Below are 18,035 nucleotides of genomic sequence, written 5' to 3'. Positions count from 1 at the left end.
ATGGCAAGCCTTTCAATCCTGGAATCATTTTTGTGAACCTCCTTGGAACCCTCTCCAATATCAGCACACTCTCATTGAGTGGAGAATAAAGTGTGAAAGTAATAGAGAAAGTGTGGTAAGGGTAGTCAACAAGGTGGAAGGTCATAACAGGCAGATTGTGAGCTCAAGGTTCCGTCTTCTCATACCTGTTTTGACCAGGTAAGTTAATAAGAAACTTCTACATAACAGGAAGAACGTGCTGTTTCGTCTTTTGGACGAATCACTAAACACAATATATTTTTACTCAGAGTTATTAGATATCTTACGGCAGTAACTAAGAAGCAATTTCCAGGCTAACATCCCTCCCTCACACAGCTTCTGTCACCTCTTACTGTGAAGTATGTAAGTTGTCACTCAAGTTTGCCTCCTTAAAAGCAATGACTCGAATTGCTGTGTTTCCCACGTCAACCACTTTTGGAATGTCCTTTGATTGTGAAAAATGTTTATGATGATAAATTCATATTTTTTTTAGGATGTAATGAATTTAATATTTTTTTCTTATCAGTGAATTTAATGAAAGAAGAAATGAATAAACAGTAGATGGCTTTTCACCAATGTTGGGATATCTTAAAGTGCCTGATACCTAATGAAATACATTTACAGTATGGTAATTTTCTAATGTGGGAAATAAAGCGGCACTTTAGAAATAGGAGAGCGTCACATGTTACAGTGAGTTAAATGACCAGATGATGTGTTATTGTGATGTTTCATGAGGAATAGATATCATCCAGGTCACCCTTAATCTTCAAATAATCAATCAGATATTTTAATATCACTGACTGATCATCTAATCTGAAACTAAAGTCCCACCATTCAAGATGTCTTATCATTCCTTAGTTTCCAATAGAACTGCTTGGGATACTTTAAAGTGCATATGCTGTTAATGAATTTTGACTTTAAGATGTCAAAAGTTATACAGTACTATTATAGAAGGCTAATATTCTATTTTCTATAGTGAAGGTTTGAATAGAAAGATAGTAAATATATTTAAAATTTCAGTAGCAGTCACACTTGAGCTAGCTAATAATTATTTTAACTGTGTCATATCTTGGGAATTTTTCACATTTAGTTTAAGGCTTTTGACCTCTGTGTTAAAACCCTTCAAGATTTTGATCTTTTTTAACCAAGCTTTCCTCTTACATTTTCTGTTCTGTACTCCTCCCCATGCATTCATTTTTTTATCCTTTCATGTACCTCTAGGCATAGAAATTCCTCCTTAACTACAGCTTAAGTGCGTGATCCCTTATTCTGAAACTATTCCTCCCAGTCCTAGTTGAGAAAGTTATTAATAAAAAATTAATTTGATTTCAGCAGATCAAAGCAATCCTTTTTTAAGAGATAGGTTGTCATGTCACTTCCCATTTTTACTATGGATTACTCCCCAGTCTTTGTTGAAGAGGCACAGTTTAACTTCACAGGCACAGACACCCTTTGCTATCTTAGCCTCATAGCCTTTTACCATGCATCAATTAACAGTATCAATGCTCATTCAGCTGTGGCAAAACACTGTTTTGAAGTGACACACCCTTTATGAAGAGTACAAAGGCACTATATGAATACAAACCATTGGACCGTAAGACATGGGAACAGCATTAGGCCATTCAGCCCATTGAGTCTACATCATGGCTGATTTATTAGTACTCTCAAACCCATTCTCCTGCCTTCTACTTGTAACTTCTGATACCCTTACTATTTAAGAACCTATCAACCTCTGCTTTAAATATACCCAGTAACTTGGCCTCCACAGCCATCTGTGGCAATGAATTCCACAGATTCACCACCCTCTGGTTAAAGAAATTCCTTCTCATCTCTGTTCTAAAGGGACGTCTCTCAGTTCTAAGGCTGTGCCCTCTGTTCCTAGACTCTCCACTATAAGAAACATTCTCTCCGCATCTACTCTATCTTGGCCAGGGGTTCTCAACCTTTTATGCCATGGACCCATACCATTAACCAAGGGGTCTGTTGACCACAGGTTGAGAACCCATGGCCTAGGCTTTCATTATTTGAGAGGTTTCACTGAGATCCCCACATTCTTCTGAACTCCAGTGAGTACAGGCCCAGAGCTGTGAAACAATCCTCATACATTAATTCCTTCATTCCGGAAATCAATCTTGTGAACTTTCTCCAGACCTTCTAGAATGCTAAAACATCCTTTCTTAGAAAAAGGGCCAAAAACTGCTCACAATACTCCAAATTTGCCTTCCATACCACCGACTCAACCTGCAAGTTAATCTTTAGGGAATCCTGCACGAGGATTCCCAAGTACCTTTGCACTGCTGATTTCTGAATATGTTCCCTATTTAGAAAATAGTCTATGCCATTATTCCTTCAAAGTACACTTCCCTACACTATATTTCGTATGCCACTTCTTCGCCCATTCTCCTAATCTGTCTTAAGTCCTTCTGCAGACTCCCTGCTTCCTCAACACTACCTATCTTTGTATGGTCCACTTACCACAGCCACAGGATATCCTTGAAAGCTTCATCTTTGATTAGCTGCTGTTTAAAGTGAAACTGCTTTTCTTGTGCTTCAAAATTCAACAACCAAGTTTTACACAACTGTTCGAATGCGAAGACAGGTGCATTTTCATGCAGGAATGACTGCAGCAAGGTTGTGTTTTCTTGGCTTAGACAAGGTTTGTGGCAACTGATTGGATCTGCTAACAGTTTGATTTATATTGAGCCCAAGGGACTGCAGTGTTCATTGCATTTTTTTTTAAAGACAATACCAAGCATCATTCACTGAGCTTTTGAATAGGTCTGGACGCTGGATCAGTTTGGAGCAGCCTGTTTTGGAGCTAGTGTACTGTCCACTGGGATCTTTATACAGACTACAGCTGTTGGGACCTGTACTACATGGTGCTGCATTGCAGTAATTCGGGCACCATGGTAGTGTGGCGGTTGGTGTGATGTTATTACAGTTCGGCGTTCAATCCCGGAACTGTTCTGTAGGTCCTCCCTGTAGAATCTGCGGCTTTTCCCTGTGAACTCCCCTTTCCTCCCACAGTTCAAAGATGTACTGGGCAGGTTATTTGGTCACTGTAAATTGCCAATAATTGCTGTGATTAGATTAGGGTTAATCGAGATTGTGCGGTTGTTGGGGCTGCATGGTTCGAAGGGCCAGAAGGGCGTACTCCATACAGCATGCTAAATAAAATAATTGTAGACTCAGTATGTGTTGAATTTGCAGTTTATGCTACTCATTTTGCATTTATAAACATCACTGAGAAGATGTAACAGAATGCCCTTTCAAAAATGATGCATGCAGTTTCAATGCATTGCTGCCCAACAAGAGGAGGCAACTGCACATAATGAAGAGGGTAATGACATTCTGATCCCATCAATGGTATAATAATGTGCTACCTGAAGCTGTGCAGTTGATTCATTGTGGGACGTTTATTAATTCTATAATGGCTATTGTTGGAAAACCTTTATTTTGGCTGACGAGTTTTGATTGCTTTCACACATTTATTTTATTTCTGTAACTTACTGATGAGATTATTATTGGAGCAACTGTTCATGTGAGAATTATTTTCACAATAAAATAGGCAATTTCAGAATTTGTGAATTAAGCATATTTCTGATACACTGTAAAAAAACACCCTTCCATTTGACATGTCCTAAATGCAGTCAATTTAACTTGACTTGTAGTATGTTCTGTTCACTTGTACTTCTGAATTCATTGATCTGCCAGTCCTTGGTTCCACACTCTCCTCCACCTCAGTACATCTATTCATGTTCTAAGAGATGTTTTATTTTCAAATTTTATTTATTTATTGAAATACAGTGCGGAGTAGACCCTTCCAGCCCTTTGAGTCGTGCTATCCCCCGATTTAATCGTAGCCTAAGCAGGGGATAATTTACAATGACCAATTAGCCTACCAACCGGTACGTCCTTGGACTGTGGGAGGAAATTGGAGCACCTGGAGGAAATCTACCCAAGCACCTGGAGGAAACCAAACAAGATGCCCCAACTGAACTAGTAACATCTGTCAGCATTTGGCCCAAAACCTTCTAAGCCTTTCCAAAGAAACTGTTTATTAAAGTTGTTATTGTACCAGCCTCAACTATGGCAGCTTGTTCCATTTATTGACCAGCTTTTGTGTGAAAAACCAGCCCCACTTTTCCCCTCTAAATCTTGCCCCTCTCACTATAAACCTAAGGCACTCCAGTTTTAGAGTCCCCTACCCTGGGGAAAAGATTGTGATTCTCTGCCCTATTTATGACCCTCCTGATTTTATAAACCTCTGTAAAGTCTCCTGTTATTCTCCTTTATTCTAATCTCACCTAATAACTCAATCTTTCTAATACTCTTGTGAATCTTTTCTGCACTCTCTCCAGCTTAATCACATCCTTCCTATATAGATTCTGGAGGTGAGGCAATTAACTGATTGAGTTGCCTGGGACTATATTCGCTGGAATTCAGAAGAATGACAGGCGATCTTATTGAAACATGCAGTGAAGTTATAAAAGGGATAGATAAGAAAGAGGTAGAAAAGTTGTTTCCACTGGTAGGTGAGACTAGAACTAGGGGACGTAGCCTCAAGACTTGGGGGAATAGATTTAGGATGGAGATGAGGAAGAACTACATTTCCCAGACAACAGTGAATCTGTGGAGTTCTGTGCCCACTGAAGCAGCAGAGGCTATCTCATGAAATATATTTAAGACACAGTTAGATAGATTTTATAATTTTACACACACAAGCACACAGAATCCTGACTTGCTGAGTTCCTCTAGTATTTTCATCACCTCCCTACATACCTGCTCCTTCACCTGCTTTCATCTGCCTATCACTTCTCCCCTTCTGGTTTCACCTATCATCTCCCATTCTCTATCTCGCTGTCTTCTATACTGGCAACCTTTCCTGTTTTTTCTCAGTACTAATGCAGAGTATCAACCTGAGACATCATCTTATACCTTTTGTCTCCACATATGCTGACTTGACCCACTGAATATTTGCAGCATTCAGATTTTGTTCTGGGTTCCAGTACCTCCAGTCCCTTCTGTCTTCAACGTGCTGTAATAGTTACAGTGCCAGGTATGCACCCCTAGAGAACAGTAGCTTCTGTTAGGTGTGGTAATGATTTATTAATTTACTGAGACACAGCATGGAAAAGGCCCTTCCAGCTCTTCGAGCCACGCTGTTTAGCATTCCCTCAATTTAATCCTAGCCTAATCCTGGGACAATTCACAATGAGCAATTGTAAAGAAGTTATTGCAATAATAATAACTTATTTATAAAAATCTTTTTGACTTATTTACTTAGAGATGCTGTGCAGAATAACCCTTTGAACTACACCGCCCAGCAAAGCCCCCCACCCTCATCACGTAACAATTCACAAAGACTAATTAACCTATAGACCAGCACAATTTTGGATGAAACCAGAGTGCCTGGAGGAAACCCACACAGCCATGGGGAGGACACACAAACTCCGGGATTGAACTCCGCACTCCAACACCCCGAGCTGTATTAGTGTTGCTCTGACATTTTGCTCACTGATCAGATGTCGGGTCTCTCTCATTAAACATAGCGTCTCTCACCCTCCCCCCCGCAGTTTCTTTCTCCTCCACTGTGCGTGTTCTTGCTGAATGTTGGCTGCGTGAGTGGTTCTGTAAGTCTGACGCCCTTTGGCTGACAGACTGACGAATGCACAGCTGGATGTGGGAAGTTGCATGGAGTCTGTCCTGTCAGAGACCTTACAGGACAAGTTCTACTCCAGAAACTGTTCTAGCTGTAAACTTCCCCAAGACTGGTTCTAGTATACCTTTTGTCCATTTTCAGTAGTTTTTGTAGGAGGATAATTCTGGACCTGTACTCGCAGGAGTTTAGAAGACTGAGGGGGTATCTCATTGAAACCTTGAATATTGAAAGACTTAGATAGAGTGGAAGTGAAGAGGATGTTTCCTATCGTGGTGGAGTCTAGGACCAGAGGGAACAGCTTCAGAATACAAGGGTGTCCCTTTAGAACAGAGATAAGGAGAAACTTCTTTAGCCAGCCAGGTGGCTGTGGAGGCTAAGTCAATGGGCATATTTAAAGCAGAGGTTGATAGATTCTTGATTATTAAGGGCATCAGAGGTTATGGAGAGAAGGTAGGAGAATGGAGTTGAGAGGGTAATAAATTTGCCTTGATGGAATTGCAGAGCAGACTTGATTGGCGGAATGGATTAATTCTGCTCCTACGTCTTATAGTCCTGATCCAATGGCTGTTTGCACAGCAAAGATTTACCTTGCCAATAAAAGGTGAAATCCAATGATAAGTATCCAATTTCCAGGTGAACAGAGCAGGAAATCACAAAAAGCAGGATGAGCTGTGACATTTCTACATGTGCCATCTAATAAGCTGAGACATCAGTGCTCCTGAGATATTTGCACTATAAATAAATTTTCCAAAGAAATCCAGCTGGGAATGCGGACGAAATTACCAGAGGGCAGTGAGAATGTGAAACTCACTCCCACAGGCAGTGGCTGAAGTGAACAGCACTTAGAGACAAACGATATCTCGCCTTTCAGTAAGGCGGCAGTGCGCTCAGACGCTGTGGCTTCTCTGGGGTCAACCAAAGCTGTTATTGCCTCTTTTAAATGCATTTTTTTTACAATCGCAAGGCCCTGCTGGACATTAAGAACTTAAAAGTACTGCAGGATTACCCCATCAGCGAGTTGCTTGTTGGCAGAGAAACTGAAGGAGCTGGATTTGCTGTGGACTGTGATGCTGCCGGTGATTGAGCGGCATCAGTGCGAGAAGGAGGTGTCCAATCTAACCACGTCTTAATTGTTTTTTTTGTGATCGCAAGTCCCAGTTGGACATTACTAGCGTAGGTCCTACACCACCAATGTCAACCTGGAGCAGGTAGTCCAAAGTGCTTAACAACAGGATAAAGTACAAACGTGAAAATAAAAAAAAACAAATAAAATAAACATGAAAATAAAAGATCAAAAGATGTTGGTTAAAAACAAGGTTAAATAAATAGGTTCTGAGCTGGCATAGTTTAGTGGAGTGGTTAGTATAATGCTATTACAGTGCCAATGACCTGGTTTTGCCGCTGACTAAAAGGAGTTTGTACTTTCTTCCTGTGGGGACCACGTGGGTTTCCTCCAGTTGTTCTTGTTTCCTTCCTCATTCTAAAGACGTACAGGTTGGTAGGTTGATTGATCGCATGGGTGTAACTGAGCAGTGAGGGCTTTCTGGACCAGTTGGGCCTGTTACCTTGCAGTATCTCTGAATAAATGAAAGGACTGCTACATGGATTTACATTCTTGCTTGAGACCAGGTGTGAGTGGACTGATAATGAACTAGATTTGTGCTTCTAGTTCCCTAAGTGTTAACCTGACCTTGGTTGTCCTAACGGAGAGGCAGAAATCGAGACTTGAATATTCACCAAAAGAGGGAAAACAAACTCTACCTTTTGTTCAAGGCCAATGAATTGCACAGATTTAATTCCTTCCGAAATTCTTCAAGCAGCCTGATGCTCCTTGAAGAGGGCTTTTGCTTCCTTTCAGAGAAATGATTCAGGTGCTCCAGTTCTTGTGCTAATTCAACTGTGTTTTTATTTTACAAATTACTAGAGTAGAGGAAGGAAATGAAGGGTGATTCCTATTTATATGTCACTTTCTTCATCTCAGGATGTCTTGAACTATTTGACTGTAATAAATTATGACAAAGTATAATTAAAGAAAAAGAATTGTAGATCTGTGATTGGTCTACTATTGGTTGCACTCTGGCATTTAAACAGTCATTCCTATCTCCAAGAGAATAAACCTAAACTCAAGGGGCAGTATACAGTGGTCATTTAATCTAACAACGCAGATGTCTTTGGGAAGCCCGTGTAGTCAAAGGAAGAACATGCAAACTCATGGACAGACCCAAGGTCAGTATTGAACCTGGATTACCTTATCTGTAAGGTAGTGAGTCTATGAGTTGTGCCACTTCGCTGCCCAATCATAATCATTTCCTGGCACTTCTGTGGCATGACTGTTACTTGCCACTTAACAGTCCAGGCCTGAATGCTCTCTGCACAACTGCCAACATAACTCAACTCATTTAGTGAAATTGTGCTTTTTTTCATTGCTGGCTTGCTGTCTTGCTGGAATACTTGAACGTGATTGGCTGCTCAGCATGCTTGTTGACATGACTGCTGGACTCTAGGAATTCGTTCCTGACAGCAAATGGTGACGGAAAAAACGAACTTGCCACTCAAATCACTTGATCTTTATGGGCAGCTTTCTTTGATGTCAGGCCAAATACCCTTGACTTGCCGCTCTTTTGAAAATTAGAGTAATTAAATGTGCGCTCAGTGGCCACTTTATTAGGCATGCCTGTACCCCTGCTCGTTAATGCAAATATCTAATCCTACAATCATGTGTCAGCAACTCAAATGTATAAAAGCATGCAGACATGGCCGAGAGCTTCAGGTCACAAACACAAGAAAATCTGCAGCAACACACACAAATTGATGCAGGAACTCATCAGGCCAGACAGCAACAATGGAAAAGAATATGATCCAGTCCTGCTGAAGGGTCTCGGTCCAAAATGCCAACAGTTTACTCTTTTCTGTAGATGCTGCCTGGTCTGCTGAGTTACTCCAACATTTTGTGTGTGTTGCGAAAAGTTCAGTTGTTGTTTAACCAAACATCAGAAAGGTGAAAAAATGTGATCTAAGTAACTTTGACTGTGGAATGCTTGTTGGTGACAAATGGGGTAGTTTGAGTATCTCAGAAACTGCTGATCTCTTGAGATTTTCACACTTTATAGTCTCTAGAGTTTACAGAGAATGGTGTGAAAAAGAAAAAAAAATCCAGTGAGTGGCAGTTCTGTGCAGGAAAATACCTTGTTAATGAGAGAGGTCAGAGGAGTACTCTGGATTTCCAGCTTCTGCAGAAGTTCTTGTATTTCTATTTTAATCACTATTTTGTGTCATTTTTTTCCCTTGGAAATGGGAATTTAAACTGAGGCTCTGTTAAGTTATTAACCTTTGGTGGATAATTATAAGTCAAAACACCTGCAGCTTTAATATCCCTATCACAGAGTCAGAGAGAATGGAAACAGGACCCTCAGCCTAACTTGCCTATGCTTACCAAGATGTTCATCCGAATTAGTCCTATTTGCCTCTAGACCTTTTTCTATCCGTGTACCTACTATATGTAAATATCTCATAAAGTTGTAATGTTAAGAGTTTTGTTTTCTTGTGGGTATACTCAATAAATCCAATAATCATGATAAATGAAAAATTGCACCAACAGGGCGGACAACCAATGTGCAAAAGGCAACAAACTGTAAATACAAAAGAAAGAAAGAGAAAGGAAATAATACTAAATAAATAAGCTATAAATATAGAGAACATGAGATGAAGAGTCTTTGAAAGTGAGTCCATAGGTTGTGGGAACAGTTTAGTGATGGGGCAAATGAAGTTGAGTGAAATTATCCCCTCTGGTTCAGATGATAACGAATCAGCATTTAAGAGGGAGATTGAAAATCTGGCTGAGTGGTGCCATAACAACAACCTCTTTCTCAGTGTCAGCAACACCAAGGTCCATGAGCTAGCCCTTATCAGAGGATCAGATGTGGAGAGGGTCATCAGCTTTAAATTCCTCGGTATTATCATTTCAGAGGATTTGTCCTGGCCCCAGCACATAAATACAATTATGAAGAAAGCACAGCAACACCTTTACTTCCTTAGGAGTTTGCTAAGATTTGGCATGACATCTATAACTTTGATGAACTTGATGCACTTACCTCAAAGGCTTCCTCTGGCATCTCATTTCTTATACCTTCCATTCTCTGCGTGGAAAAAAGTTTCTTCAGCTCCATTTCAAATCTGACCCTGCTCATGTATTTAAACTTCTTGGGATCAAGTATTTTCTTTAGCTTGTCAGAGTTGACTACTTAGCAAGGAAGTTCTTAATGATCCCATGTTGCCTTTAAGTTTATTAATTGTAATGTTCTTTGGCACTACTTTGTGACAACAAGATCTGTATTTAGAGCCAGTGGACTCCTTCTGCAAATCTGATGGAATCAAATTAGTGGACTGCGAGTAGCAGGGGCATTTGGGAAGGGTAGGGCAATTAGTGGTCAATACTGTCATGCCCATTTAGTAATAGCAACGACAGATGAGGTTCCTTTTCTCTCTTTCCAAGGTTGTATATTGTGTTTGTTTAAGTCCAGAGATCTCTGAAAGAGGCTATGCAGTTAGATAGGGAGGTAAAGAAGGCATCTGGCATGCTCGCCTGTATTAGACGAGGAACTGAGTTAGTCAGGAAATTACGTTGCAAGATATAAAACTCTAGTTGGACCGTATCTGGAGTATTGCATTCAGTTCTTGTCAACCTATTATAGAAAGGACATCAAAGCTTTGGAGACGGTGCTGAAGGGGTTTACCAGGGTGCTGCCTGGATTTGAGGGGATGTGGTATAAGGAGAATTGGACACTTTTTCTCAGAAGTGGTGGTGGCTGAGGAGAGATCTGATAGACTATATAAGATTATGAGAAGCATAGACGGAGTAGACATCCAGTATCCAGTTGAAATGCCTAATACTGGAGTGCTTGCATTTAAGCTGAGAGGGAGTAAATTCAAGGAAGATGTACAGGACAAGATTTTTTTCATAGAGAGTGGTGGGTGCCTAGAATTTAGTGCCTGGGGATGTTGGGTGAGGCTCTTAGGTAGGCACATGACTGTGAAGGAATTGGAAGAATATAGAGATGGTGTAGGCAGGGGGATTAGTTTAGTTGGGCATTTGATTCTTTATGCATTTAGTTTTGGCACAACATTCTGGGCCACAGGGTTTGTTCCTGTGATGTACTGTTCTGTGTTCAATTCATCCTACAAACAATACATTAAACAAAATAGCTGCATTAACTGACAAGAATTGTGTGCAGGGACAGTTCATCAAAAGTTGGCAAAGGAGTTCTTGCATTCAACTCAACAATAAATAGAGCATTGGATTTAATTCCAGTTGGGAAAGACAGTACTTTCAAAAGTTTGGCAATAGCTGACTGCTAGCAGTAATCCCAGTCTGAATTACTTCCTTGTGTTCTTCTGTTGTGAGACTTCCACACAAATCTTACCCTATCTCATTGATAATGACACAACAGCTGATCTGTGTGACTGATAGATGGTATTTACTGGTATAGGAGCTCTACGAAGAAGTAGTGCTGGACTAGTTTACGACCTTCTTTAGCCCATCACCCCTACTGGGTCATAGCTACCTGACAGCAGCTCACCAAAGTCCTCTGTCTGGGTCATTCTTACAGGTTGTCCCCAGATGTAGCCCATTTTTGAAAACCCTTCTTCTCCCAGGGATGTGGTCTTTGAAGCTTGTGTTGGCATTTCTGTAGCACTGAGTTTTTACGGGATGGGGTTACTAGCCCCATGCCTGACTCTCCTCCTTCCATAGATGGGCTTGGGACCATCCATGGCAGAGTGAGTTCATGACCTGGGGTCAGTAATTTACAAGATTCAGAATAAGGTTTGATTCAAAAAGTAGAAGGAAAGCCATGTATGTTTTGGTAAGAAATACACTTGCTGAGTTCATTATTAGTCTTCAACAAGTGTTGCCTTCTCTGCATCTTTTTCAGGAACGCTGTGTGGCTGTGCTGGCTCGTGTGGAGCGAACTGACTTCCTCTCGCCCATGTCCATTGGTGAAGTGGCTCATGTCAGTGCTGTGATAACCTACACATCAAAGCACTCCGTGGAGGTCCAAGTAAATGTGATGGCTGAAAATATTCTTAATGGTAGGAAATACGACCCATTATTTGAGTTTTGTTTAGAGTTCTCTCTCTTGTACACACAAATATGTTTGTGTGCGTATGTGTATCTTGTACATAAATGTTCATTATGCAACTATTTAAATCTTTAGGATTAGGGTTGCATCAATACTAAGACGTAAATGAATAATTAGAGTCCAGCTGTCTGCTTTCAAATATTGATTGCATTTCATATGTTACTCTTGTCCCCCAGCTTGCCACTCACCATCTGACAAGGATCAATTGAGAATCCTCTTGAATTTACCTTCACAGTTGACTTGGGCAACTCTACACTCCTGTGTAAAGTAGTTAAACTCTGTATTCATATGAGTGGAGTAAATCTCCCCTTATAACAATTGGAATTATCGTTGACTTATTGAGAGATTCAGATATATTTGTACCTGTGGAATATTGTACTTTAATAAACGTCTCTTGAATGTTCTAAGAAACTGTGTAAACAGTGTAGATTTTACAACCAGTTAAAAGAATATTCTTCGTACATTGTGGAGTATTGCAGGTGTGAAAGTTTAACACAATGCTCACAGTGGCCAATTCTACAGTGCAAATAATGTGTAAAATGATCATTGCCTCATGGATTTGAAACTAGACATGAAATGTTGAGTGCTATTCACAAGGATTTTCATGTTAACTACACCATCTGTGGTGAGGCTGTTTTAAAATCATTCCAGGAAATTCATTATTCTTAATTTGGATCACAGATAGTCCTGATGAAGGATCTCGGTCCGAAATGTTGATGGTTTACTCTCTTCCATAGATGCTGCCTGGCCTGCTGAGTTCCTTCAGCATTTTGTGTGTGATTCTTAATTTGGAAGGTGTTGAAAGAGTGTAGGTTTCCCCTTTGTAAGCTGTAAATTGTCACTATCTGCCTTCTTGAGCCTTTTGGCCATCAGGAATCAAGTGGATGAACAAATAGAGTGGATATGAAAATGATGTTTCCTATAATGATGGAGTCTAGAACCAGAGGGCACTATCAGAATAGAAGGATGTCCCTGTAGAACAGAGATAAGGAGGAGTTTCTGTGGAATTCATTGCAACAGATGGCTGTGGAGGCCAAGTCATTTGGTGCAGAGGTTGATAGGTTCTTGATTAGTAACGGCATTGAAGGTTATGAGGAGAATAAGGTTGAGAGGGCTAATAAATCAGTTCTGATGGAAAGACTCAATAGGTCAGTAGGTACATTTAATGTCAGAGAAATATATATATCCTGAAATTCATTTACTTCAAAGGGCAGAATTGCCTAATTTTGTCCCTAAATCCTACGGTTTAAGTAGTACCGTAATTAATGAGCAGCAAAGAAGAAAATGCAAATCTTGGAAATCTGAATTAAAAAAAAAATAGCTGGAATATATAAAGACGTTGCTGGATCTGCTGAGTATTACTAATATTTTCTGCTTCTTCATTGTTAATCGATCAACTGTTTTATCTTTGGTTATTACTAGTTTGAATAGCAATATGTTGGGATTATCTTGGTTTTACTTCTTGTTTCTTTGTCCTTTTCTTAACATTTACCAACATATCAACATATTTAATGATCTTTACAACTTGTGTTCTCAATATTATTTATTATTAATATTTGTTCATTTTATATTTACAGCTCGTCTTCTTTTGCACATTATGTGTTTATTTTTTCATAGATTTTACTTTCAATGGTTCTGAAAGCCCACAAGAAAAGGAATCTTTTTCTTTGATGATAAATTTACTTCAAACTGTTAAAAGTTTGCCTATTTCATTGAAAATAATTTTCCAACAGTTTATAATTTATTTTTAATGAATTGGTATGTAGTATATATTCAGCATTTTAACTGCCTGAACTGTCTGCAAAATGTTCATCTTGTGCCCTGATAAAGCATTGTGGAGCTGACCATGTTTCAAAGACTATCAGCGATCTAGGCTAAAATGTCCAATGTAAAAAGTGCAATGGACTGTTCTGGATGGCTAAGTCATTCAGGTACAATTAAAATGGTTTGATAGGTTCTTGATTAGTAAGGTCATGAGGGAAAGGCAGAATGGAGTTGAGCGAGATAATGAATCAGTCATTATCAAATGGCAGATAAACTTGATGGGCTGAATGGCCTAATTCTGCTCCAATGTCCTATGGTTGTAACACATGTTCTTCTGGATATTTTGCCTTTGTTGAGATATATAACACTAATTGAAAATGAAATGTTGGCAAGAGGTCGAAAGAGGGAGTTTTGTTGGCAATGGTGTTCACAGCAGATGGTGAGACAGGTGGCTTTGAGTTAGATCCTTCACAATGCAAAGGGTTAAGAATACTTCATCGATTACACTGTCTTCAGGTGCAACCTGCCAAAACACTAAAATGTTAAGCAGATTGAAAAACTAAGAACTTAATCAAAGATTAGGGTTAAATTATTCTGTTCTATTTTTGGAAATCTAGTTAATTCCTTGAAGTTAAATTTTGGCTAGCCCTATTTTAATTATAATCTAGTTAGCACATAAGGGACACTAAATCCAACTATGTGAAATAAATGATTTGAACAAATAAATTAGGCTAATGAAGCTGTAATTGGTATGATAGGGCAGATGAAGGTGCAGTGATTAAAATGAAATGACAGTGTAACGAATGGGAGGAGCAAATCAGAGAGGTGCAGATAATGGCCAATATGAAATTTCAAGAATTTCACATGTTCACGCAAGGCTCAACTGCCTTATTACCTGCAGGAGGGACTTAACAAAATGGCCTCTGGGTGTGTGTTTGTGGTCTTCTCCTGCTGTAGTCCATCCATTTCAAGGTTTAGCATGTTGTTCATTCAGAGATGTTCTTCTGCACACCACTGTTGTAACACCTAGTTATTGGCGTTACTGTCAGCTTGAACCAGTCTGGCCAGTCTCTTCTGACCTCTCTCATTAACAAGCCATTTTCAACCACAGAACTGTTACTCACTGGATAGCTTTTGTCTTTCACACCATTCTCTGTAATCTCTCGAGCAGAGATTCCCAACCTTCTATATACCATGGAATAATACCATTGAGCAAAGGGTCCGTGGACCCCAACCCCAGGTTGGGAATGTCTGCTTTGGAGGCTGTTGTGCATGAAAATCCCAAGAGATCAGCAGTTTCTGAGATACTCAAACCACCCTATTTGGCACCATTAATCATTCCATTGTCAAAGTCACTTAGATCATATTTCTTCCCCCATTCTGATGTTTGATCTCAACAAAAAACAAATCTTTTGATGATGCCTACGTGTTTTTATGCATTGAAATGCTGATTAGATATTTGTATTAATGGGCATGTGTACAGATGAAATTAATAAAGTGACTACAGGAGTGGGTCAGAGCTATGCAGGTCCAGATGATGTGTTCATTTCCGAATCAGAATCAGGAATCAGATTTAATATCACTGGCATATGCCATGAAATTTGTTAACTTTATGGCAGTAGTATAATTAAAAACATGATAAATGAATATAGAAAAAAAAACTGTTACATTAAGTATATATATGTCTATTAAATAGTTAAGTTACAATAAGCTGTGCAAAGTAACAGAAGTAAAGAAGTAGTGTTCTTGGGTTCAATATCCATTTAGAAATCATATGGCAAAGGGGAAGAAGCTGTTCCTGAATCACTGAGTGTGTGCCTTCAGGATTGTGTACCTCCTTTCCAATGGTAACAGTGTGAAAAGGACATGTCCTGGGTGATGGATGCTGTCTTCCTCGGGCATCACTCCTTGAAGGTACTTTGGAGACAACAGAGGCTGGTTACCGTGACAGAGCTTCCTAATTTTACAAGTTTCTGCAGCTTATTTTGATCCTGTGCAGTAGCCTTCCTACCCCCATATCAGATGGTAAAGCAGCCAGTCAAAATGCTCTCCACAGTACATTTGTAGAAGCTTTTGAGTGTTTTAGTTGACAAACCAAATCTCCTAATGAAGTATAGCCACTGTTTTGCCTTCTTTCTTGCTGCATCAGCATGTTGCATCAGTAGGTCCTTAGATATACTGACATCCAGGAAGCTGAACTTGCTCACTCTCCCCACTTCTGTTCCCTTATCTTATCCTGAAGTCCACAATCAGCTCTTTGGTCTTACTGACATAGAGTACAAGGTTGTTGCTGCTACACCATTCAACTAACTGGTATATTTTACCTTTTCATCACCATCTGAAATTTTGCCAACAATGGTTGTATCAAAATCAAATTTGTAGATGGCATTTGAGCTATGCCTAGTCTCACAGTCATGGGTGTAGCAATAGTAGAGCAGTGGGTTAAGCACACATCCCTGTGGAATGCCAGTGTTAATAGTCAGCGAGGTGGAGACATTATCTCCAGTCTGCACAGATTGTAGTCTTTTGGTTTGCAAGTTGAGAATCCAGTTGCAGAAGGAGGTACAGAGGTTCTGTAGCTTTTCAATCAGGACAGTTGGAATGATGGTGTTAATTGCTAAGCTATAGTCAATAAACAGTGTCCTGACATAGTCCAGTTGATCCAAGGCTGCGTGGAGAGACATTGAGATTGTGTGGCGATAGGCAAATTGCATTGTGTCCAGGTCCTTCCTGAGACAAGTGTTGATTCTAGCCATGACCATCCTCAAAGTATTTTATCACCGTAGATGTGAGTGCTACTGGACAATAGTCATTGAGGCAGCTCATGCTGCTCTTCTTGGGCACTGGTACAATAGTTGCCCTTTTGAAGCAGGTGGGAACTTCCAACTGTAGACTTAAAACAGAGGTTAGTACGGGTTGCTGAAAAGGATGATGAGATACAATATTAGTCATAATATGATGTATGTGAGAACAGATTGGAGGGTTTGGATGGCCTACTCTATAATTCATGAAAAGTGGTGACACCAGTAGATAGAGCTGTAAAGAGAACATCTGGTACCTTGGCTTTCATAAATCAAAGTACCGAGTACAGGTTCCCCCCCCCACTATCCGAAGGTAGAGCGTTCCTATGAAACCATTTGTAAGCTGTAATGTCGTAAAGTGAAGAAGCAATTGCCATTAACTTATATGGGAAAAATTTTTGAGCATTCCCAGACCCAAAAAAATAACCTATCAAATCAAACCAAGTAACACATAAAACCTAAAAAATCACTAACATATAGTAAAAGCAGGAATGATATGATAAACCCTATAAAAAGTAGAAATATTGTATGTACGATGTAGTTTCACTTATCAAACTAGGGAAGACAGAGAGCCAAAATCGATTTAGAGAAAAAAAATTGGCACGTACACGCATGTGCTCATACATGTACACACATGCGCATGCAACTGCCCGCACAAGGCTTCACGGTCATTGTAGTCTTTCTTAGGGTAAACACACGTATAAAGCAGGCATCTTTTTTTCGTAAAAGCTAAAATCCTCTTTGGTTAGTGAAAACAGGTATTAATGAGGTCTTTTGTAACAGCGAGCTGTCGTAAAGCGAACGTTCGAAAAACGGGCCGGCTGTACAGGAGTTGGGATGTTACATTGAAGTTTTATTAGATCCTGTAAGACTTAATTTGGAATATTATGTGCAGTTCTGCCCATGGGAAAGATATCTATAAGATTGACAGAATACAGAGAAAGTTGACAAGAGTGTTGCTGGGACTTGTGAACCTGAGTTGTAGGGAAAGTTTGAATAGGTTATGACTTTTTCCCCTGGAGCATAGGAGAATGAGAGGAAATTTGATAGAGGTTAATTATGAGGGGTGTAGATGCGCTAAATGCAAGCAGGCTTTTCCCACTGAGGTTGGATGAGACTAGAGCTAGAGGTCAGGGGCTAAGGGTGAAAGGTGAAATTTTAAGAGGAACATGAGGGAAACATCTTCACTCAAAGGGTGGTGCATGTGTGGAAAGAGCTGCCAGCAGAAGTGGTGGATGTGGGTTTGATTTCAACTTTTAAGAGAAATTGGATAGGTACATGGATGGGAGGGGTATGGAGAGCTATGGTCCTGGTGCAGGTTGATTGGACCAAACAGACCAATAGTTCACCGACTAGATGGGCTGACGGGCCCTTTTCTGTGCTGTAATGTTCTCTGACTCTATCACTCTACTCTTGCTCCTGCTTGTTATGGTCTTATGTTCAAACCAAACAGGAAAAGCTGAAAATGCCAGAATTCCGAAGCTATAGAGTACTCTTCCAATCTAACACTTTAGTAACCGGGGGTGGGGGGGGGGGGGGGGGAGATTCAAAATGGCACCTCTATCAATTTCAGTCAGTGGTAGGGAGTGATATGACATTTATCCCTGGACATTGGACCGTATTAGCATTCCTTGAGCTCCTGCACTGATTTTC

General features: G+C 40.0%; 1 protein-coding gene across 2 annotated transcripts in view; it reads left to right on the top strand.

The window, feature by feature from the left end:
* acot7 (acyl-CoA thioesterase 7) overlaps positions 1 to 18,035 on the top strand; it is a 276,045-nt gene that overhangs the window by 49,708 nt on the left and 208,302 nt on the right. For both annotated transcript variants that reach the window (XM_059952220.1, XM_059952221.1), the window contains exon 3: positions 11,611 to 11,767. In XM_059952220.1, coding sequence (XP_059808203.1) covers positions 11,611 to 11,767 — 157 coding nt within the window. The remainder of the gene's footprint in view (positions 1 to 11,610; positions 11,768 to 18,035) is intronic.

The sequence above is a fragment of the Hypanus sabinus genome, chromosome 27, assembly GCF_030144855.1.
Source record: "Hypanus sabinus isolate sHypSab1 chromosome 27, sHypSab1.hap1, whole genome shotgun sequence".
NCBI classification, from domain to species: Eukaryota; Metazoa; Chordata; class Chondrichthyes; order Myliobatiformes; family Dasyatidae; genus Hypanus; species Hypanus sabinus.
This window is presented reverse-complemented; position numbering and strand designations above follow the sequence as displayed.